The sequence below is a fragment of the Ranitomeya imitator genome, chromosome 1 (genome assembly GCF_032444005.1).
Source record: "Ranitomeya imitator isolate aRanImi1 chromosome 1, aRanImi1.pri, whole genome shotgun sequence".
NCBI classification, from domain to species: domain Eukaryota; kingdom Metazoa; phylum Chordata; class Amphibia; order Anura; family Dendrobatidae; genus Ranitomeya; species Ranitomeya imitator.
In genome coordinates this window covers 354144610-354168768 of record NC_091282.1, presented here as the reverse complement: position 1 = coordinate 354168768, position 24159 = coordinate 354144610, and the positions used below count along the sequence as shown (strand labels likewise).

General features: G+C 46.2%; 1 protein-coding gene across 2 annotated transcripts in view; it reads right to left on the bottom strand.

Annotated features, from left to right (window-relative positions):
* The window catches only part of METTL17 (methyltransferase like 17), an 86779-nt gene that overhangs the window by 57719 nt on the left and 4901 nt on the right, over positions 1–24159 (bottom strand). For both annotated transcript variants that reach the window (XM_069760593.1, XM_069760584.1), the window contains exon 3: positions 1513–1659. In XM_069760593.1, the coding sequence (XP_069616694.1) occupies positions 1513–1659 (147 nt within the window). The remainder of the gene's footprint in view (positions 1–1512; positions 1660–24159) is intronic.

Genomic DNA, 24159 nt, shown 5'->3' with positions numbered 1-24159 from the left:
TAACGCATCGGGTATTCTAGAATATATATGTAGTTTATTTATGAAGATTTTAGAATAATACAATGAATACACAGAATTCGGCTGGCCGGGCGTGACCAATTAGCGAAGCGTGGTTCAAATCCCATGTAGTATATAGCACAACCACGCAGTATATAGCACAGCCACATAGTATATAGCAGCCCACATAGCATATAACAGCCACGTAGTATATAACACAGCTCACATAGTATATAACACAGCCCACGTAGTGTATAACAGCCACGTAGTGTATAAAACAGCCCACATAGTATATAGCACAGCCCACGTAGTATGTAGCACAGCCCACGTAGTATATTGCACAGCCCACGTAGTATATAGCACAGCCCACGTAGTATACAACACAGCCACGTAGTATATTATACAGCCCACGTAGTATATAGCACAGCTACGTAGTATATTGCACAGCTGGCGCAGTATATAACACAGCCCACGCAGTGTATTACAGCCACATAATATATTACACAGCCGACGTAGTATATAGCACAGCCCATGCAGTATATAACACAGCCCACATAGTCCCACGTAGTATATAGCACAGCCAAGTAATATATCGCACAGCCACGAAGTATATTGCACAGCCACGTAGTATATAGCCCAGCCACGTAGAATATAGCACAGCCCATGTAGTATATAGCACAGCCACGTAGTATATTGCACAGCCACGTAATATATTGCAGTCTACGTAGTATATAGCACAGCCACGTAGTATATTGCACAGTCCATGTAGTATATAGCACAACCACGTAGTATATTGCACAGCCGACGCAGTATATTGCAGAGCTGACGCAGTATATAACACAGCCCACGCAGTATATAGCACAGCCCACGCAGTATATTACACAGCCACATAGTATATTACACAGCCCACGTAGTATATAGCACAGCCACGTATTATATTGCACAGTCGATGTAGTATATAACAAAGGCCACGCAGTATATAACACTGCCCACGTAGTATATAACACTGCCCACGTAGTAAATAACACAGGCCACGCAGTATATAACACTGCCCACGTAGTATATAACACAGCCCACGCAGTATATAGCAATGTGGGCACCATATCCCTGTTAAAAAAAAGAATTAAAATAAAAAATAGTTATATATGGCAATAACACGTGATGATGTAGCGGTCTCACGAGACCGCTACGTCATCTCCGGTCATTGCCGCAATGCATTCTGGGGACCGGAGGGCGCACGAGGGCAGGAAAGGCCTGGGCTGGATCCGGGGGCCGTCGGAGGGTGAGTATATAATCATTTTTTTATTTGTTTCCCTTAGACAATTATATAGTAGATGATTTTGTAAGCTAAAGATTAGCATCAGGTACTTTCTGTACATGTACTGGGGCCTTTATGAAGGAGTCCTTATAACGTCTGTAGGACTTAAATAAAGAAATAAATGAGGCATCACCCCCTACATAAATGTCTGTCTATGTAAAACAATACAAAACAATAAATCTAAATTATATCATTACCAGAAATAAATTGTATTTTTTCCTTAAACTTTGTCTCCATTTCCATAGCTTTTTCTCTTAAATCTCTATCCTCAGGAGGGCGTTTTCGGCTCCATAGGTAGTTATTCAGTGAGGTGACGTGTTCTTCTAAGTGTCTGACCACAGTTCCTAAAAACGACAAATAAATCGAAATGAATAGTCGTTATTATTAATTAATAACAATAATCACACCATATTGGAAGACATACAGTACTTGACCCATAGAAATCAGACCTGACAAATAGCAACATCTGATGCAGAAATGAACATCTAACTACATGTATGAATCCAAGATCAGAGACAAAGGTCGCTAAATCATTTTCATTTAAAGGGGTTGGCCACTTTATATTAATAAATGTGTGGAGGACATTATTTTGTGGCACATACTAATATAGAAGTGTTACTAGGTTCTCCTCCAAGCCTTGTTAGCCTCCCCTGTTCTCACAATGGCTGCTGATGGAGGAACATGTGGGCAGACCTGTCCATGAGCCTCCTCTGATTGTAAAGCAGCACATGGGAAAGCTTTTTTTCCATTATCAAACCTTCCGACATGTGGTGTACATCATAGATCAGGCTCAAGAGCAGAGCTCACTTGTTAGGTGCCTGAAACTGCTCGGATTGGAAAGAACTTTGACCGTGACAACGGCAGATGAAACCCTTAAGATATCTTGATCAGAAGTGACCCCAGCATCGACCGTATACACTCGAGTATAAGCCGACCCGAGTATAAGCTGAGACCCCTAATTTTGCCACAAAAAAACTGGGAAAACTTAATGACTCGAATATAAGCCTAGGGTGGAAAATGCAGCAGCTACTGGTAAATTTCAAAAATAAAAATAGATACCAATAAAAGTAAAATTAATTGAGACATCAGTAGGTTAAGTGTTTTTGAATATCCATATTGAATCAGGTGCCCCATATATTGCTCCATACAGTTCATGATGGGCCCCATAAGATGCTCCATATTAAAATATGCCCCATATAATGCTCCACAAATAAGGATTATGGCCCCATAAGATGCTCCACAGAGACATTTGCTGTTGTGAATTCTGTGGCTGAATTCACTCCTGTGATCACAAGTGGTACTGCAGCTTCTGAGCTTCCTCCCTCAGGTGTTCTGGTGAGCTCGTTAACTGCTTCATTACTTAACTCCGCCTGATGCTGCTATCCTTGCTCCTTGTCAATGTTTCAGTGTTGGATCTGAGCTTCTCCTGATTGTTCCTGTGACCTGCTGCTCTGTATAGCTAAGTGCCTTTTGCTTTTTTGTTGCTTTTTTTCTGTCCAGCTTGTCTTTTGTTTTGCTGGAAGCTCTGAGACGCAAAGGGTGTACCGCCGTGCCGTTAGTTCGGCACGGTGGTTTTTTTTTGCCCCCTTTGCGTGGTTTTGCTTTAGGGTTTTTTGTAGACTGCAAAGTTCGCTTTACTGTCCTCGCTCTGTCCTAGAATATCGGGCCCCACTTTGCTGAATCTATTTCATCCCTACGTTTTGTCTTTTCATCTTACTCACAGTCATTATATGTGGGGGGCTGCCTTTTCCTTTGGGGAATTTCTCTGGGGCAAGTCAGGCCTATTTTTCTATCTTCAGGCTAGCTAGTTTCTTAGGCTGTGCCGAGTTGCCTAGGTAGTTGTTAGGCGCAATCCACAGTCGCTTTTAGTTGTGTTTAGGATAGGATCAGGTGTGCAGTCTACAGAGTTTCCACGTCTCAGAGCTCGTTCTTGTATTTTTGGGTATTTGTCAGATCACTGTGTGCGCTCTGATCGCTAAGCACACTGTGTTTCTGGATTGCCTTCATAACACCTGTCATTAGCAAACATAACAGTACAAGGAGACAAACTAATGATTCTCAATAGAGGGAAAGAAAAAGTTCTGACATAATTTTTTTTTTTTTTCTGCTCTGTGTTCACTTTTTTTTTCCCCTATACATTTGGGTGATTCTGGACACAGGTGTGGACATGGATTTTCAGGGTCTGTGCTCTTCAATGGATAATCTCGTTATAAATGTACAAAAAATTCAAGATACTATTGATCAGAAATCTATGTTAGAACCAAGAATTCCTATTCCTGATTTGTTTTTTGGAGATAGAACTAAGTTTCTAAGTTTCAAAAATAATTGTAAGCTATTTCTGGCCTTGAAACCTCATTCTTCTGGTAATCCTATTCAACAGGTTTTGATTATTATTTCTTTTTTGCGCGGCGACCCTCAAGACTGGGCATTTTCTCTTGCGCCAGGAGACCCTGCATTGAGTAGTGTCGATGCGTTTTTCCTGGCGCTCGGATTGCTGTACGATGAGCCTAATTCAGTGGATCAGGCTGAGAAAAATTTGCTGGCTTTGTGCCAGGGTCAGGATGATATAGAAGTATATTGTCAGAAATTTAGGAAATGGTCAGTACTCACTCAGTGGAATGAATCTGCGCTGGCAGCTTTGTTCAGAAAGGGTCTCTCTGAGGCTCTTAAGGATGTCATGGTGGGATTTCCTATGCCTGCTGGTTTGAATGAGTCTTTGTCTTTGGCCATTCAGATCGGTCGACGCTTGCGCGAGCGTAAATCTGTGCACCATTTGGCGGTACTGCCTGAGGTTAAACCTGAGCCTATGCAGTGCGATAGGACTATGACTAGAGTTGAACGGCAGGAATACAGACGTCTGAATGGTCTGTGTTTCTACTGTGGTGATTCCACTCATGCTATTTCTGATTGTCCTAAGCGCACTAAGCGGTCCGCTAGGTCTGCCGTCATTGGTACTGTACAGTCCAAATTCCTTCTGTCCATTACCTTGATATGCTCTTTGTCGTCGTTTTCTGTCATGGCGTTTGTGGATTCGGGCGCTGCCCTGAATCTGATGGATTTGGATTATGCTAAACGTTGTGGGTTTTTCTTGGAGCCTTTGCGGTGTCCTATTCCATTGAGAGGAATTGATGCTACACCTTTGGCCAAGAATAAACCTCAATACTGGGCTCAGCTGACTATGTGCATGGCTCCTGCACATCAGGAAGTTATTCGCTTTCTGGTGTTGCATAATCTGCATGATGTGGTCGTGTTGGGGTTGCCATGGCTACAAACCCATAATCCAGTATTGGATTGGAATTCCATGTCGGTATCCAGCTGGGGTTGTCAGGGGGTACATGGTGATGTTCCATTTTTGTCGATTTCGTCATCCACCCCTTCTGAGGTCCCAGAGTTCTTGTCTGATTATCAGGATGTATTTGAAGAGCCCAAGTCTGATGCTCTACCTCCGCATAGGGATTGTGATTGTGCTATCAATTTGATTCCTGGTAGTAAATTCCCTAAAGGTCGATTATTTAATTTATCCGTGCCCGAACACGCCGCTATGCGCAGTTATGTGAAGGAATCCCTGGAGAAGGGACATATTCGCCCATCGTCATCACCACTGGGAGCAGGGTTCTTCTTTGTAGCCAAGAAGGATGGTTCGCTGAGACCGTGTATTGATTACCGCCTTCTTAATAAGATCACTGTTAAATTTCAGTATCCCTTGCCATTGTTATCTGACTTGCTCGGATTAAGGGGGCTAGTTGGTTCACTAAGATAGATCTTCGTGGTGCGTATAATCTGGTGAGAATCAGGCAAGGAGATGAATGGAAAACTGCATTCAATACGCCCGAGGGTCATTTTGAGTATCTAGTGATGCCGTTCGGACTTGCCAATGCTCCATCTGTGTTTCAGTCTTTTATGCATGACATCTTCCGTGAGTATCTGGATAAATTCCTGATTGTTTACTTGGATGACATTTTGATCTTCTCAGATGATTGGGAGTCTCATGTGAAGCAGGTCAGAATGGTTTTTCAGGTCCTGCGTGCTAACTCTTTGTTTGTGAAGGGATCAAAGTGTCTCTTCGGTGTGCAGAAAGTTTCATTTTTAGGGTTCATCTTTACCCCTTCTACTATCGAGATGGATCCAGTTAAGGTCCAAGCCATCCAGGATTGGATTCAGCCGACATCTCTGAAAAGTCTGCAAAAGTTCCTGGGCTTTGCTAATTTTTATCGTCGCTTCATCTGTAATTTTTCTAGCATTGCCAAACCATTGACCGATTTGACCAAGAAGGGTGCTGATTTGGTTAATTGGTCTTCTGCTGCTGTGGAAGCTTTTCAGGAGTTGAAGCGTCGTTTTTGTTCTGCCCCTGTGTTGTGTCAGCCAGATGTTTCTCTTCCGTTCCAGGTCGAGGTTGATGCTTCTGAGATTGGAGCAGGGGCGGTTTTGTCACAGAGAGGTTCTGATTGCTCATTGATGAAACCATGTGCTTTCTTTTCCAGGAAGTTTTCGCCCGCTGAGCGTAATTATGATGTGGGCAATCGAGAGTTGCTGGCCATGAAGTGGGCATTCGAGGAGTGGCGTCATTGGCTTGAAGGAGCTAAGCATCGCGTGGTGGTATTGACTGATCATAAGAACTTGACTTATCTCGAGTCGGCCAAGCGCTTGAATCCTAGACAGGCCCGTTGGTCGTTATTTTTTGCCCGCTTTGACTTTGTGATTTCGTACCTTCCGGGCTCTAAAAATGTGAAGGCGGATGCTCTGTCTAGGAGTTTTGTGCCCGACTCTCCGGGTTTATCTGAGCCAGCGGGTATCCTCAAGGAAGGAGTCATTGTGTCTGCCATCTCCCCTGATTTGCGGCGGGTGCTGCAAAAAATAGAATTATTCTTACCGTTAATTCGGTTTCTAGGAGCCTTCCACGACAGCCACCAGGAGGTTGTCTCCATTCCCTAATGGGGGACAGGAAGCACAAGAGGTTAAAAACCCCTCCCACCTCCCATTAACCAGTGACTTACAACTGAACCCATAGCACCGGTTACCTTTAGGTTCTCAGAAAAATATCCAAGAACATCGGGAGGGAATTAATGCTGTCGTGGAAGGCTCCTAGAAACCGAATTAACGGTAAGAATAATTCTATTTTCTCTAGTAGCCTTCCACGACAGCCACCAGGAGGGATGCCAACCAATTCTGTATTTAGGGAGGGACCACAGCTTGAAGAACCTTTCGGCCAAAAGCAAGATCCTGATTGGACCAGAAATCCAATCTATAATGTTTAGTAAATGTGTGTAGAGAAGACCATGTTGCTGCCCTGCAAATCTGCTCCGAAGAAGCGCCAGCCCTTTCAGCCCAAGAGACGGAAGTAGATCTGGTGGAATGAGCCTTTAGGCCCGCAGGAACAGCAATATTCTGATTTAGGTATGCTTCAGAAATGGCCTTTTTTATCCAGTTGGCAATGGTACTCTTCGCTACCTTCTTGCCTTTGTTTCTGCCAGAAAGATGAACGAAGAGATTTTTGTCAATTCTAAATGATTTAGTATAATCTAAGTAGTATAAAACTATACGTCGTACGTCCAAAGTATGGAACCTGTGTTCTTCCGGATTTGAAGGATTGTGACAAAACGATGGGAGGACTGTGTCCTGTGATCGATGGAATTCTGACACTACCTTCGGTAGGAAACAAGGATCTGGACGGAATACGATGGAGTCATCTCTTATGGTAAGATAAGGCTCTCTAATTGAGAGAGCTTGTATTTCCCCCACTCTTCTTGCGGTAGAAATTGCAACCAAGAAGGCCGTCTTGCAGGACAGAAGATGCGAGGAACAAGATGATAGTGGCTCAAATGGAGGAGCCTTAAGACCCTTTAGAACTATGTTTAGGTCCCAGGATGGCACAAAAATTTGTTTTCTTGGACAATGTCTTGATGCCGCGACCATAAACCTCTTTATCCAACGATGACCTGCAAGATCCTGATCGAAGACGGAACTCAAGGCTGACACTTGAACTTTCAAGGTACTTGGCTTCAGCCCTAATTCTAATCCCTTTTGCAAAAAATCTAATATTTGTGAAATATTAGGATGAAAAGGGTCAGGTTTATGAGGATGACACCACGAGGAGAATCTTTTCCAGATTTTTCCATATATGGCATTGGTAATAGGTTTCCTAGATTTTTGTAGAGTAGAGATTACTGACTCTGAAAGGCCCTTAGCTCTTAGTACCTGGGCTTCAATAGCCAGGCTGCCAGTTTGAACTTCTGTGGCTCCGGGTGATAAAAGGGGCCCTGGCAGAGAAGATCTTCTGATACCTGAAGAAAGACTGGACCGTCCACCTTTAATTCTTCGATGAGGTGGTACCAGCTCCTTTTCTGCCACGCTGGAGCTACTAGGATAGTCTGGACCTGATCGTCCCGGATCTTCCGGAGGGTCTTCGCAAGTAACGGTATTGGAGGGAACCCGTAAGCCAGATGGAACTTCCAAGTATGAGCGAAGGCGTCTACTCCCTGAGACCTGTCTTTGGGGTTTTAGGGAGAAGTAGTTCTTGACCTGTGCATTCTGGCTGGACGCTAGAAGGTCTATATCGGGAAGACCCCACCTGTCTGTCAACATTTTGAAAACGTCCGTCTTCAGGCTCCATTCTCCTGGATGCAAGTCGTGACGGCTTAGGCGATCTGCCTGGACATTCACCGACCCCTTGAGGTGTAACGCTGAAAGTGAGAGGAGATGTTTCTCTGCCCAGCAAAATATCCTGTTTGATATTGCTTTTAGTTGGTTGAACTTTGGACTCCCCTGGTGTTTTAGATGCGCGACAGTCGTCATATTGTCCGAATAAATTCTGACATGTTGACCTATAATGAGACTGCTGGCTGCCAGAAGGGCCCTCTCCACTGCCAACAATTCTCTGAGGTTGGAGGAACTGGAACTTTCTCTCTGATTCCAGTGACCCTGGAATGGGATTTGTGAGACCACTGCTCCCCAACCTTTTTGACTGGCGTCTGTTGTCACCGTAATTAGCGGATCTTGCACCCAGTCTACACCCTTCAGCAGGTTTGATTGGATCGACCACCAGGTTAACGAGGCCTTTACCTTCCCTGGAGTGTAAACTCTTCTGTTTAAGGAATTTGGATTCCCGTTCCAGTTCCCTAAGATGTGCGCCTGCAGAACTCTGGAGTGGCTCTGAGCCCACTGGACTGATTGTATACAGGCCGTCATCGATCCCAGAAGAGACATCGCAGTTCGTAAGGTCGGAGAACGTTGTTTCCTGAAGTGTGAGACCTTGGAAATTAAATTTATCCGATGTTCCTCTGGTAAGAAGGACTTTTGACCTTCTGAATCCAGGAGGACTCCAAGGAATTTCCTCACCTTTGATGGTGACAGCCGAGATTTTTTCAGGTTTGGAATCCAACCCAACCCCTGTAAGATGTTCAGAGTTTTGGAAACTCTCTGATTGAGAACTTCGGCGGAAGGACCAATTATTAACAGGTCGTCTAAGTACGGGACTATGGCGATGTCTTGACTCCTGATATGGGCTACTGCTTCCGCCATGACTCTGGAGAACACCCTTGGGGCTGAGGAGATCCCGAAGGGGAGAACGTTGTACTGAAAATGTAAGATCTTTTGGTTGAATTGAACCGCAAATCTCAGGTATTTCCTGTGGCAAGGATGTATTGGAATATGGAAATAGGCATCCTTGAGGTCTATTGTTGCCATATATGAGTGAGGAGCTATTAGAGGGATGGCTGTTTTTACTGACTCCATCTTGAACTTGCGGTATGTTATGTATCTGTTGAGAGCCTTCAGATTTATTATAATCCGAGATTGTCCGGAAGGCTTTTTTACTATGAAGATACGGGAATAGTGGCCTTCCCCCCGCTCGTTCACTGGAACCAAGGAAATAGCTCTTGAGTTTAGCAAGTCCTGAATTCCGGCCATCATCAACTTTTGAGTCTCCCGAGATGACAGGGAGGTGACTCTTACGATCCTGGGAGGAGGCGCATCGAACTCTATCAGCAGACCCTGTTGGATAACACTCACCACCCAGGGGCTGTTGGAGATATTCTGCCAACTGTGGACAAAGTCCGAAAGCCTCCCCCCTACCGGATCGGAGTCATTGCTTCTCTTGTTGTGTTTGTTGGGGAATAAGGATGTTTTTAGGCTTCCCCTTAGCATAACTCCACCTTCCGGATTTTCCTTTCCCTCTACCCTGGGAGGGGTGGGGCTGGGAGGGCCGAAAAAAACGCTTCCTGGGAGGCTTCTGTTCAGGGAGGGTTTTCTTTCTGTCTGTGGCTTTCTCTAAGATATCATCTAAGGAGGGCCCAAACACATATTCACCCTTAAAGGGAATAGAACACAGTTTTATTTTTGACGTAACATCTCCGCTCCACATTTTTAACCAGAGAGCTCTTCTGGCTGAATTTGTCTGGACCAAGGATCTGGCGGCCACACGGATAGATTCCAGTGAGGCGTCTGCAAGGAACCCTGTTGCTCTGTGCAAGATAGGCAAAGAGTCCAGTACTTCTTCTCTTGGGGTACCCTGAGAGATGTGGCTTTCTAACTCTTCTATCCAACGGAAGAGCGAGCGGGCAACACATGTGGATGCTATATTGTACCGGAGGGCTGAGGTAGACGTTTCCCAGGATTTTTTGAGAAGACTCTCAATCTTCCTATCCAAGGGGTCTTTTAATTGGGAAGAATCCTCGAACGGCAGAGCCGTCTTTTTAGCTACTCTAGCCACTTGGACATCAATTTTTGGAATGTTCCATTTTATTGAGTCTTCATCAAGAGGAAATCGGTGCTTAAAATCTGGAGGCGTTGTTAGCCGTTTCTCGGGCAATTCCCATTCATTATTAATCATATCAATTATGCTTTTATGGACGGGAAACCCGGGCTGCTTTTCAGTATGTATACCAAACAGCTCGTCTTGTATAGACTGAGGCACTGATTCCTCTTTTAGCCCCATTGTGTTCCTCACAGCCGATACCAAATCCTCAATATATTCTGAGGAAAAAAGGTATTTCCTGATCTCCGCAGATTTATGGGGTAACGTGTCTTCCCACTTGACAGAGGAGGACGTATAGGACTCCTCAGACTCTGACTCAGAGTACTCCTGGATTTTCCTCTTTTTGGGGAGAGATGGACCAGGTGAGGATGGTGGCGGAGGTGGAGGTGGGGCGAGTGTAGCCAAGGAGGTTTGAACCTCCTGCCTAACCAAGGAGCGGATTTCATCAATCAAAGAAGGGTGTTCCGCTCTGACGATTTTATCCGTACAAGGTTGGCATAACTTTTTCTCCCAATCTGGTGGCATTTTCGCATTACAGGTAGCACATCTACGCTTGGTAATGTTTTTAGGGCCTGGCTTGACTCCCTGCAATGAGAGAGGAAGCCGTGTAAGAAAAGGTATATTATGTACCTTTAAATGGGACACCCTCTGCCGTACTTACTAGGGCCTGAGGAGCGCTGGGCTCTGCAGCTGCAGGGCAAGACGAGTCCATGCTTACAGCAGGCTTACCTGAGACGTCTTCGCAGCTTATATAGAAAATAAGTCTGCAACCAGCGTGTGCAATTAGCCGCCCCTCCCCCTCCGCAGTCCCAGGCAGGCGTGCGAGGATGCAGCGTGCCTCGCACGCCGTTCGGTAATCCATTGCTCTGGACTTGTGTCGCTCCTGTGCAGGAGCGCCGACCCGGAAGTGGAGCGCCACTGACTTCCGGGTCGCCGAACAGCGCGCGCTGGAGGGGGAGACGCCGGAGAGCTCAGGGAGGCCTCCGGGTGGGCTCACCGGCCAGCTTTGTCCCCGCGAGAGGACGCAGGAGGACCGGGAACGCGGTCCCAGAATCCGGAGGAGACGGGAGACACAAAGCAGGAGGAAGCCGCGGAGGACCCGACCATAAGTGCCCGGCGAAAGATCTGATTCAGGTACTCTGCTAGAGCCGCCGCAGCAGCGCACCAGGAACCTCTCCATGCCCCATGGGGGACAGGAAAGACACTGGTTAATGGGAGGTGGGAGGGGTTTTTAACCTCTTGTGCTTCCTGTCCCCCATTAGGGAATGGAGACAACCTCCTGGTGGCTGTCGTGGAAGGCTACTAGAGAAATTTCAGGCGAATAAACCTGATCGTTGTCCAGCAGAGAAACTGTTCGTCCCTGATAGGTGGACTAATAAACTTATCTCTGAACTTCATTGTTCGGTGTTGGCTGGTCATCCTGGAATCTTTGGTACCAGAGAGTTAGTGGCTAGATCTTTCTGGTGGCCATCTCTGTCACGGGATGTACGTACTTTTGTGCAGTCCTGTGGGATTTGTGCTAGGGCTAAGCCCTGCTGTTCTCGTGCCAGTGGGTTGCTTTTGCCCTTGCCGGTCCCAAAGAGGCCTTGGACACATATTTCGATGGATTTCATTTCTGACCTTCCCGTTTCTCAAAAGATGTCAGTCATTTGGGTGGTCTGTGATCGCTTTTCTAAAATGGTCCATCTGGTGCCCTTGGCTAAATTGCCTTCCTCCTCTGATTTGGTACCTTTGTTCTTTCAGCATGTGGTTCGGTTGCATGGCATTCCTGAGAATATTGTTTCTGACAGAGGTTCCCAGTTTGTTTCAAGGTTTTGGCGAGCCTTTTGTGGTAGGATGGGCATTGACCTATCCTTTTCCTCGGCTTTCCATCCTCAGACTAATGGCCAGACCGAACGAACCAATCAGACCTTGGAAACATATCTGAGATGTTTTGTTTCTGCAGACCAGGATGATTGGGTGTCCTTTTTGCCGTTGGCTGAGTTCGCCCTTAATAATCGGGCCAGCTCGGCTACCTTGGTTTCTCCATTTTTTTGCAATTCTGGGTTCCATCCTCGTTTCTCTTCAGGACAGGTTGAGTCTTCGGACTGTCCTGGTGTGGATTCTGTGGTGGATAGGTTGCAGCAGATCTGGACTCAGGTAGTGGACAATTTGATCTTGTCCCAGGAGAAAGCTCAACTTTTCGCTAATCGCAGACGCCGTGTGGGTCCCCGACTTCGTGTTGGGGATCTGGTTTGGTTATCTTCTCGTCATATTCCTATGAAGGTTTCCTCTCCTAAATTTAAACCTCGTTTTATTGGTCCGTATAGGATTTCTGAGGTTCTCAATCCTGTGTCTTTTCGTTTGACCCTCCCAGACTCCTTTTCCATACATAATGTATTCCATAGGTCGTTGTTGCGGAGATACGTGGCACCTATGGTTCCATCTGTTGAGCCTCCTGCCCCGGTTTTGGTGGAGGGGGAATTGGAGTATATTGTGGAGAAGATTTTGGATTCTCGTGTTTCTAGACGGAAACTCCAGTATCTGGTTAAATGGAAGGGTTATGCTCAGGAAGATAATTCCTGGGTTTTTGCCTCTGATGTTCATGCTTCCGATCTTGTTCGTGCCTTTCATGCGGCTCATCCTGGTCGGCCTGGGGGCTCTGGTGAGGGTTCGGTGACCCCTCCTCAAGGGGGGGCTACTGTTGTGAATTCTGTGGCTGAATTCACTCCTGTGATCACAAGTGGTACTGCAGCTTCTGAGCTTCCTCCCTCAGGTGTTCTGGTGAGCTCGTTAACTGCTTCATTACTTAACTCCGCCTGATGCTGCTATCCTTGCTCCTTGTCAATGTTTCAGTGTTGGATCTGAGCTTCTCCTGATTGTTCCTGTGACCTGCTGCTCTGTATAGCTAAGTGCCTTTTGCTTTTTTGTTGCTTTTTTTCTGTCCAACTTGTCTTTTGTTTTGCTGGAAGCTCTGAGACGCAAAGGGTGTACCGCCGTGCCGTTAGTTCGGCACGGTGGTTTTTTTTTGCCCCCTTTGCGTGGTTTTGCTTTAGGGTTTTTTGTAGACTGCAAAGTTCGCTTTACTGTCCTCGCTCTGTCCTAGAATATCGGGCCCCACTTTGCTGAATCTATTTCATCCCTACGTTTTGTCTTTTCATCTTACTCACAGTCATTATATGTGGGGGGCTGCCTTTTCCTTTGGGGAATTTCTCTGGGGCAAGTCAGGCCTATTTTTCTATCTTCAGGCTAGCTAGTTTCTTAGGCTGTGCCGAGTTGCCTAGGTAGTTGTTAGGCGCAATCCACAGTCGCTTTTAGTTGTGTTTAGGATAGGATCAGGTGTGCAGTCTACAGAGTTTCCACGTCTCAGAGCTCGTTCTTGTATTTTTGGGTATTTGTCAGATCACTGTGTGCGCTCTGATCGCTAAGCACACTGTGTTTCTGGATTGCCTTCATAACACCTGTCATTAGCAAAAATAACAATTTGCCCCATATAACGCTGAACATGGCCCCATAAGATGCTCCATAGACACATTTGCCCCATATGCTGTTGCTGCGATTAAAAAAAAATAAAAAAATCACATACTCACCTCTCGTCGCTCAGGCCACCGGCACTTGCTATAGTCACCTTTCCCCGTTCCACTGCCGGGCACCACTGCGTCTTCTGCACTGACGTTCAGGCAGAGGACGAGGTAGACGGCGCGGCGATGTAACGCGGACAGGTGAATATCGCGCAATGCCCCCATTATACTCACCTGCTCCTGGCGCGGTCCCTGGTTTTCCGGGCGCTGACAGCTTTTTCCTGTATTGAGCGGTCACATGGTACCGCTCATTACAGTAATGAATATGCGGCTCCACCCCTATGGGAGTGGAGGCGGGTCCATATTCATTACTGTAATGAGCAGTACCATGTGACCGCTCAACGCTGGAAGAAGATGCCGGCGCCCGGAGAACCAGGGAGGTGCAGGGATCATGCCAGGAGCAGGTGAGTATTATTAGACAGCTGCCGCTCCACCTCCTCTGCTGACCCCTGGGAATGACTCGAGTATAAGCCGAAAGGGGCAATTTCAGCCTAAAAAAAATGGGCTGAAATGCTCAGCTTATATTCGAGTATATACGGTAAGTGATTAGATAGAGAAGTGGGTGCTAACCTTCACTGTAATCCCATGTCAACCTTTCTCAGCTCCACCATGGAGTGCCAATGGGATTTCATGGCAGTTGGGGCCCTAATGAAGGCAGTGCTTAAAGGGAACATGTCACTATCTAGATTCATGCCGCCATAACCATGGGGCAGTATGAACCAGGGCCTGGCTATGTAAAGACAACAGGGTATGCCTTGGTGTGAAATGTTGCAGCGTATTCAGAGAAAACATAATTGTTTTAAAAAAAGCCATCCTGGGACCATAGGGGTAGCTGTGCCAAATTTGGCATGGCCCCATACAGCATCTCCACCCCCCATTCCAAGGGATTGTCAGCTCTTTTCAATGTGGGTATAGAGGAAGAGAGCTGTCACACACCTGGAACGGGATGGGAAGAAGATGGCTCGGGGTGGACTAGTCACATCTCTCCCTATGGCACCAGGCTGGCTCCTCAAACTATGTTTTTTCGAGTAAGACATAACAAATCTGCAATTGCGTAGCAAGAGCCAGACTCGAATTCATGCTGAATGATGGATTCTGGCAGCATGAATCTAATGACAGGTTCCCTTTAATAAGGGATAAGAGAATACAGGTAGAACAATATACTGCTGTACTTCTGTATTGCAGTGCATTATACCCACGATTGACGGTTACGATCTCGAGTACCTACATAGTTTCTCTGTGCCAACGCATTTCGGGACCATACACCAACTTAATTGATGTAACTAGTATTTTGCTTAGAGCAGGTGCAGAAGGCCGTAGATTCTCTCATCGGGGAGAATCGGGCCGATTATGCAAATGACACTCCGATCAGACGATCAGTTTAGTGGGATCCGATTCTATCGGGTGAGAAAAATCAGACCATGCTGTGAGGAGAAGATGGAAAACAAAATGTCTCCATCTTCTCCATTGTGTCAGTGCACAGAAATCGTACTGCACTAAGAAATCATGTCCGATATCAGTCTAATGTTTCCCACGCACCCATAGACTTCCATGTTTTAGTGCGATCGGAATATCAGATCAAACTCGGACATGCAGCAATATTTACCTTGGACATACTATATCCGAGGCAGTAAAATCAGACATGTGCACGCCAACTGATGAAGCAAGGGTGAAACGTACGTCGGGGTTTTTGGACCACCATCTCAAATGAATTCTTACTATTATGTAAGTCATTTATCGTTTGGCTATTTTATAACATGCATGCCTTTCCATATAAGGCTTGTGCTTAAGTGGTTCACCATTGTGTTACGCTGTTTGATTGCCACATGTATATATTTTTTAAATTGGTGTTTTTTCAATAAACTCAAATTTTAGAGAATATAAATACTACATAGTGTGGCACCCCTAGGGGTATTTGCCACAAAAATAGTTACTGACAGTAAGTACAAATACTAAAATAGCAAGACTGCACTACCACCTCCGGCCAGAAGGGGGAGCTCCAGAGACTCCCCTTGATCCATTCTGGTCTGAGAGAAGAAATGGCAGTTGGGCCAAGGAGTTGATAGTGAGAGGTCATACAGTTGAATCTCTAACAGCCCTGTGACTGTTACCAGGCCTAAATCACCGGCCTGAGGAGAAGAGGGACAGAGAAAAAGGACATTGTGAGAACCGGGTAGCATTAATCACTACTCAGAACAGGCGCAAAGACGGATACCGGATCCGTGGCTGTATTCATTATATATAATACAGCAACCGGAAAAACGTGAGGTGATATCAGCTTCACTAGGGTCGGATGCAGCAACAGACACAGAGTTCAGCGGTACGCCCAGAGGGGGTAAACCGATAAAAGGACTCGGGTTGCCCGTCGAACCAGGACCCGGAGGGGACAGATTGGGCCGGCAGCCAGTTCACATACAGCAGCAGGGCCACACAGAAATTGTGCACAATAAGAGACGAAGACCCCGGCAGGGTCAAAGTAACTCAGAGTTCCCATACAGACTCCGGTGACAGGACTGGTTGTAAATCCTTTTATGTTAAAGTAAACTGGTTAAACGTTTCAGTGCCTCAGTCTTTCATTTGGACAATAGCCATCTATCCAGGATCGAGATCGTCACCGCTGGGAGAACCTGCTGCTGATCAAGTAAGTGCCTGTCCCCTCATGATACCCCTTACACTGTGCATTGCCTGAGGCCACAGCACCGGGTCAAGCCACCCGTGACATCCCCCTCAAGAGACAGACTCCATTGGTCCGGTGCTGGGTATCCCGGTCTCCTGGGCGTCACAATTGGCGTCACGAACAGGATCTAGCCAGCCCGTATACCGGGTATTGTGTGCCGTGATTGGAGCCCAAAACTGTGAAAACTGGGATGAAAAATCTTGAAAATTGACTTTATTAAAGAAAAATCCATTCCCCATTGAAAACTATTGAAAGTGACTTTTCCCCATTGGTTATAATGGAGTAAAGATGGCCGCCATCCCCTGAGGTGCGGCCCTGAGGTAATCACTTGATAACCGTTAGGCACGAGACTGTTAATTGAGCTACGCCATCACCTGAGCCCCAGTCTAACTGAAAAACTTCAGAATCCGCCATTACAGAGCGCGGTGGGTGGGAGCAGCAGGGGGCGTGTCATTGTGGGCGGCACCAAGCTGAGCGCTCTGACATCAGAGCAAGGGGAAAATCAATCCTGCTGCACAGCGGAACGAATCTACACTATCCCGACGGAAGCGGAGGACCGGAAGGGTCCGGATTAACTAAGGGGGCACAGTATGTCGCAGCACGGAGACGCCACAGCACTCGGCAACGCTAATGCAGCTGAAAGACAGAGTGTCAATAGAGAGTCCGGCAGCGCAGCGGTGCAAGGAGTGGCGCCCATCATGCCGGTGCTGATGCCATATACCCCGGGTGGCCCATGGCTTCCAATGTATGAAGGTGAGCCTAATACCCTTGACTATTTCAGAGAAAAGATGCTGGCCCATTTTGACATGTTCCCTGTGGGTGAAGTTCAGCGTGTTAGTCTCCTGATGATGCAGTTAAGTGGCCATGCTAAGCGAGAAGTCACAGCATGGGCAGCTGATCTAAAAGGCACTGTTGAACGCATATTTGCTGGATTAAAAGCTACATTTGAAACCACGGCCAGCAGCAAAGCTAAAATACGATTCTTTAGTTGCAAACAAAAAGCTAATGAGGGCGTGAGAGACTTTGCCTTAAACCTGCAGGAAGCCCTTAAATCACTTACACTGGCTGAACCCATTTTTAACACCGGAGCGGATAAACTGCTAAGAGATCAATTTATTGAGGGACTCTACACCCCTTCTCACCGGGGGCATGTGAGCATGCTTGTTTTTAAGAACCCTGAATTGACATTTGCCCAATTAAAGGAGAGCGCTATACGTCTCCAGCTGGCAGAGGCACCTCGGGATCAGGATCCTGCGCAACCCATGGCAGAGGCACCTCAACAACAGGGAGTGCCAGTGACATCAGCTATGTCTGGGGCCATTGCTAAGCCCCTGGGGCCCAGTACTAATGAGGCTCTTCAACAAAAGCTTGACTCTTTAGCTGATGTTGTTGCTTCAATGGCTAAAACCATGCAGGAGATGAGAGGACACAAGATGGAGTTGGCAAACTGTAGAGAGGATGTTCCATGGATGAGACCCCGGAGATACCCGACATGGAGAGGACGACCCCGCGACCGCTACCAACCGGATGGACAGCCCATTTGCCGCCGTTGCCAGCAGCCGGGCCACTTTGCACGAGATTGTGATTTAAACGGGAATCCCCTGGGAATGCGGGCCGCTTCGCAGGAATGAACTTTCAAGGCCCAACACCCTGGCACGACAGGTACATCGGAGGACGACCCATTATCCCTATCGTGCTGGACGGAATTCCCCTCAACGCTTTGCTGGACACAGGTTCCCAGATTTCATCTATACCGTATATCCTTTATAAGAGGTACTGGGCTGATGCAGATATTGATAAAGGGCCCTCTGATGTTGAACTAGATATATGGGCCAGTAATGGTAAGTTGGTACCGAAACTAGGATTCAGGGAGATGACCATAAAGATTGGTAAAGTAGAACTGAAGAAACAGGGTATAATTGTTGTTGATGTTGACCGGCGGAACTGTGAACCAACTGTATTGATAGGAATGAATGTGTTAGAGAACTGCTTTTCCGAAGTCATTTCTGTCTTACAGCAAATTGCTGAAACTGCCCAATCCTGCCAGCAGAGAGTTCTCCGGAGGGAAATAAAAGTATTGTTGTTAAGGCAACAGGTAGAAGTTGCAGGTGGAGAAATCGGCAGTGTGAGGGTAAGTGATCCAACGTCTATTGTAATCCCACCAAAAACAGAAATGCTGGTATGGTGTAGAGCAGCCATTGGTACTAAGGGACGAGATTATCAAGCCTTAATAGAACCAGTGTACACCGACAGCAGGCCCACTATACTCACAGCACGAGGGATAGTCGAGGTACACCGGGGACGAGTGCCGGTACGACTTTTGAACTGTGGAGAGGAAGAGGTCACTTTGCCAAGGTATGCTACAATGGCAAAGCTATATACTGTTGACAACAATGCCATCACAACCATTGAGCCCTTAGAACCAACCTGTCAGGTGGAAGGCAATGGCTCAGATGGAGAAATGGAGGATTGGTGCCAACAGCTACACGTGGGAATAAATTCAACACCTACCCATCAAAAACAAGGGGTGTATAGGCTAGTGAAGGAATATGAACAAGTCTTCAGTAAACACCCATTGGACTTCGGACGGATAGAAGGGGTAGAACACACAATCCCCACAGGTGACCATCCCCCAATAAAAGAAAGATATAGACCCATACCGCCCGCTCACTATCAATGTGCAAAAGATATGCTGAGGGAAATGAAACAGGCCGGGGTAATAAGAGACAGCTGTAGCCCCTGGGCGGCCCCTCTAGTGATTGTCAAAAAAAAGGACGGAACCATGAGAATGTGCGTAGACTACCGGAAGATTAATAACATCACCCATAAAGACGCCTACCCCTTGCCTAGGATAGAAGAGTCCTTAACTGCTTTGAAATCTGCTAATTATTTTTCCACCTTAGACTTAACAAGCGGGTATTGGCAAGTCCCTGTGGCTGAGAGAGATAAGGAAAAGACGGCATTCACCACACCAATGGGTCTATGTGAATTTAATCGCATGCCGTTCGGACTCTGCAACGCATCCGGTACCTTCCAGCGGCTGATGGAATGCTGCCTCGGACACAAGAACTTTGAGACCGTCCTCCTGTACCTAGATGATGTGATCGTCTACTCAAAGACTTACGAACAACACTTAATAGACCTGGCAGAAGTGTTCGAAGCCTTATCCAGGTATGGCATGAAAGTCAAGCCATCCAAATGTCACCTTCTCAAGCCAAAGGTACAGTACCTGGGACACATCGTGAGTTCGGAGGGAGTAGCACCAGATCCCGAGAAAATAAGCGCCATAAGGGATTGGCCAAGACCTACCAGTGCAAAAGAAGTGAGACAATTCCTGGGATTGGTGGGTTACTATCGCAGATTTATAAAAGGATTTACCAAGTTGGCAGCACCCTTGCAAGACACCTTGGTAGGGCAGACGAAGAAACCTTCAAACCGAAACCCTCCTTTTCAGTGGAACGACGAAAGGGAAGACTCCTTTGAACAACTAAAGAAGGCACTAACCGGAGAAGAGGTTCTGGCATACCCAGATTACCATAAACCTTTCATCCTCTACACCGATGCCAGTAATGTGGGACTAGGAGCGGTGCTGTCACAAAAGCAAGAAGGTCGGGAGAAAGTCATCGCCTTTGCAAGTAGAAAGCTCCGGCCTACTGAAAGAAATTCAGAAAATTACAGCTCCTTCAAATTGGAACTACTGGCAGTAGTTTGGGCTGTGACGGAGCGTTTCAAACACTATCTGGCCGCTGCAGAATTTATTGTCTATACTGACAACAATCCGTTGACCCACCTGGACACAGCCAAATTAGGTGCGTTAGAACAGCGATGGATAGCCCGGTTATCTAATTACAACTTCATAATCAAGTATCGAGCAGGTCGCAAGAATGGAAATGCCGATGCCCTATCCCGGATGCCACACTTGAGAGATGTAGAAGAGGAAACGGGGGAGCTTGAAGAAATTGAACTACCAGCCTTCCATCGTCCCAAGGCAAAACATCATCAGTCAAGTACCTATCAGAAACAACAAGAGGTGAATTTTAATCCGTTAGCACACCATAGATGGGCTGACACCCAAGACAGCAATCTGGCTGTGAAGTTGGTGAAGGAACTGTTGACTGAGCAAAGTGCATATCCCTATGAGAATGCCCCAGAAGAGACGCATCAACTCTGGAAAGAGAGAGGCAAAATGTTCCTGTATCAAGGGAAGCTCTGTAGAAGATACACCAATCCGAAAACACATGAATTGGTTTGGCAGATTATTGTGCCTAAACAAGATGTGAAGATGGTCCTCGAAGCTTACCATAATGGTGCTGGTCACTTCGGTTGGAAAAAGTTAGAAGTACTTCTAAGAGAAAGATTTTATTGGGTCGGGATGAGAAAATCAATCGAACAGTGGTGCAGAAATTGTGGCCCGTGTAACCTCAGAAGAAACGATCAAAAGAACCAAAGAGCACCACTGCAGCCCATAATCACCAAACAACCACTTGAACTTGTAGCCATGGACCACGTGAAGTTGACACCAAGCCAGTCCGGCTATGTCTATGCCTTGACCATCGTGGACCATTATTCACGTTTCTTGGTAGTAGTACCTGTAAAAGATCTGACAGCAAAAACAGCAGCCAAAGCGTTCCAAACGTACTTTTGTAGACCCCATGGATATCCGGAACAGGTTCTCACCGACCAAGGTACAGCCTTTGAATCAGAGATCTTCAGAGAATTCTGTAATATGTATGGTTGCAAAAAGATCCGGACGACGGCCTATCATCCACAAACAAACGGCTTATGCGAGAAGATGAACCATATTGTAATAGACCTACTAAAGACTTTACCTGAGACAGAAAGGAATCAATGGCCAGAGAAATTGCCTGACTTGGTGGATCTGTATAATCATGTCCCGGTGAGCTCCACCAACTGCACCCCAGCTTACCTTATGCGTGCAAGACCCGGCCAATTACCAATCGATCTAGAAATGGGAATTCTGAAACCAGACGCAGAAGTTCAAGACTCCAATTGGGATATCATACGGCAAAAGCAGTATCGCCAAGTGCAAGAGAGTGTGGAAAGAAGCCTTCAGCAAACTAGAGAAAGACAAGAGCGAACTTTCAACCAGAATGCTCTAGCGACCCCATTAAGACCGGGTGACCAAGTGCTCAAGAGAAATCGTCGAACCAATAAACTAGACAATCAGTGGGAAGCCGTACCCTACACAGTTTTACCAACAAGAGTGGATAATCCTAAAATGTGTCTCATTAGCAAAAACGGAGGCTTAACATCTGTACTAGTGTCAAGAGACAATCTTAAATTATGTCCGGAAGCAGTGAAAGAGCCAGACGTTGTCCAGCCAGAACCAGAAGTTATTCAACCCATACAGGTTCAACCAGTAAAGGAAAAAGAAGAGGAAGTGTATCACACCTGTATAGGAGACTTTCCCAAAACCCTACTAACATACCATGGTGCAGTAGTGGTTCCCATGGTGGCCTTTTACCCAACACCGCACCCAATACCAGAAGTCCCAAGACAGGAAGAGGCTGACCCCGTACTACAGGAGGTTCCAGGCCAGGAAGAACAGATTCCTGGTCAGAGTAATCCCATTCACGGTGGACTTGCCAACTCCATAGTCGTGGAATTATCTTTAGCAGAGCGGGCAGATACTACATCCGCAGTAGACAGTAGTACACCACATGAAGAGACACCGCTATTACGTAGATCACAGCGTAGTACCCAGGGTCAATTACCGGCCAGGTATGCAGATTACCAACTATAAAGCTCATAATGTGAATTGTATATATGTTATGCCGTATATAGTTAAACAGAAAATGTAGTATAGTCATTGCTATCAGTCTGCAACGTTTAAGCCCAGTGCCTACAGAGACTTGTCTGTATGAACTTATTGCATATTCTTGAACTTTTTATCAGCCCGGAGGCACTAAATCAAAGCTCCGGAAAGACTGCTTTTTGAACTTTGCTTTTTGCTCTTTTTGAACTTTCTTTAGACTTTATATTGATAACTCCGTTGGAAAAATGGAACTAAATTCCTGGACACTAAGTACAGTGCCGTTCCTAATACCTTCAAGGATAGAACTGTATTAATGGACGCTATTTGAAGTGACTTTTTACAGAACTTTATTTTTGTTTCCTTGAGTGGTTTTTGTAACTTTTCATTTTTAAGACTCTGTACATATTAATTGTTATTTCAAAATGTTATTGTCCCACAGTCCCGGAGTACTGTTCTTAACTAAGGGGGAATGTGGCACCCCTAGGGGTATTTGCCACAAAAATAGTTACTGACAGTAAGTACAAATACTAAAATAGCAAGACTGCACTACCACCTCCGGCCAGAAGGGGGAGCTCCAGAGACTCCCCTTGATCCATTCTGGTCTGAGAGAAGAAATGGCAGTTGGGCCAAGGAGCTGATAGTGAGAGGTCATACAGTTAAATCTCTAACAGCCCTGTGACTGTTACCAGGCCTAAATCACCGGCCTGAGGAGAAGAGGGATAGAGAAAAAGGGACATTGTGAGAACCGGGTAGCATTAATCACTACCCAGAACAGGCGCAAAGACGGATACCGGATCCGTGGCTGTATTCATTATATATAATACAGCAACCGGAAAAACGTGAGGTGATATCAGCTTCACTAGGGTCGGATGAAGCAACAGACACAGAGTTCAGCGGTATTCCCGGAGGGGGTAAACCGATAAAAGGACTCGGGTTGCCCGTCGAACCAGGACCCGGAGGGGACAGATTGGGCCGGCAGCCAGTTCACATACAGCAGCAGGGCCACACAGAAATTGCGCACAATAAGAGGCGAAGACCCCGGCAGGGTCAAAGTAACTCAGAGTTCCCATACAGACTCCGGTGACAGGACTGGTTGTAAATCCTTTTATGTTAAAGTAAACTGGTTAAACGTTTCAGTGCCTCAGTCTTTCATTTGGACAATAGCCATCTATCCAGGATCGAGATCGTCACCGCTGGGAGAACCTGCTGCTGATCAAGTAAGTGCCTGTCCCCTCATGATACCCCTTACACTGTGCATTGCCTGAGGCCACAGCACCGGGTCAAGCCACCCGTGACATCCCCCTCAAGAGACAGACTCCATTGGTCCGGTGCTGGGTATCCCGGTCTCCTGGGCGTCACAATAGCATTCTGTGTTGTTGGTATCCATAGAGTAACATTGGTCCAGGTGTGATACAATGTTTTGTCAGATCGCACTCGGACTGATAATATGGTACGAGTCCTTATTAGGATTAGTTATGGAGAATTAGACTGGTTATATTTGGGATTATAATTAATATATGAAGACTGAAAGAAAATCTGACATTCTAGTGATATGCTATCAGTTTAACAGATGAGAATACTATATTAGGGCTCTTTTACACTGCCTGATATTTCTGGTATCGGAAAAAACAGTACCGGAGAGATCAGTATCCGTGTGTGTAATTGTGGCATACGTGTGGCAACCGTGTGCTGCGTCAGTATCACGGTCCAGGTTGAAAACTATTTATCCCCTGACATGGATTACGGCGTGGGACAGAACGACGGACAGGTGAAGGATATTGTTGTCTTTTATTTTTGTTGTATTACAAGAGACGAGGGCTTCAAAGGAAGGCGCATTAGGTGAGTATAACTGTTATTTTTAAATAAAAAAGGAAAAGTGTGTTTTGTTTTTATTTCAAATAAAGAATTTTATTCTTATTTTGTGTTTTTTTTTTGACGTCTTATAGACGTCTCTCCATTACTAATCCGTGGGCTTGATGTCACCAGACAATACAAAGGTGACATTAACCCCACGAATATGAACCCCACTTGCCACCGCCACAGGGCAAGTGGGAAGAGTCAAGCAAAGCACCAGAAATG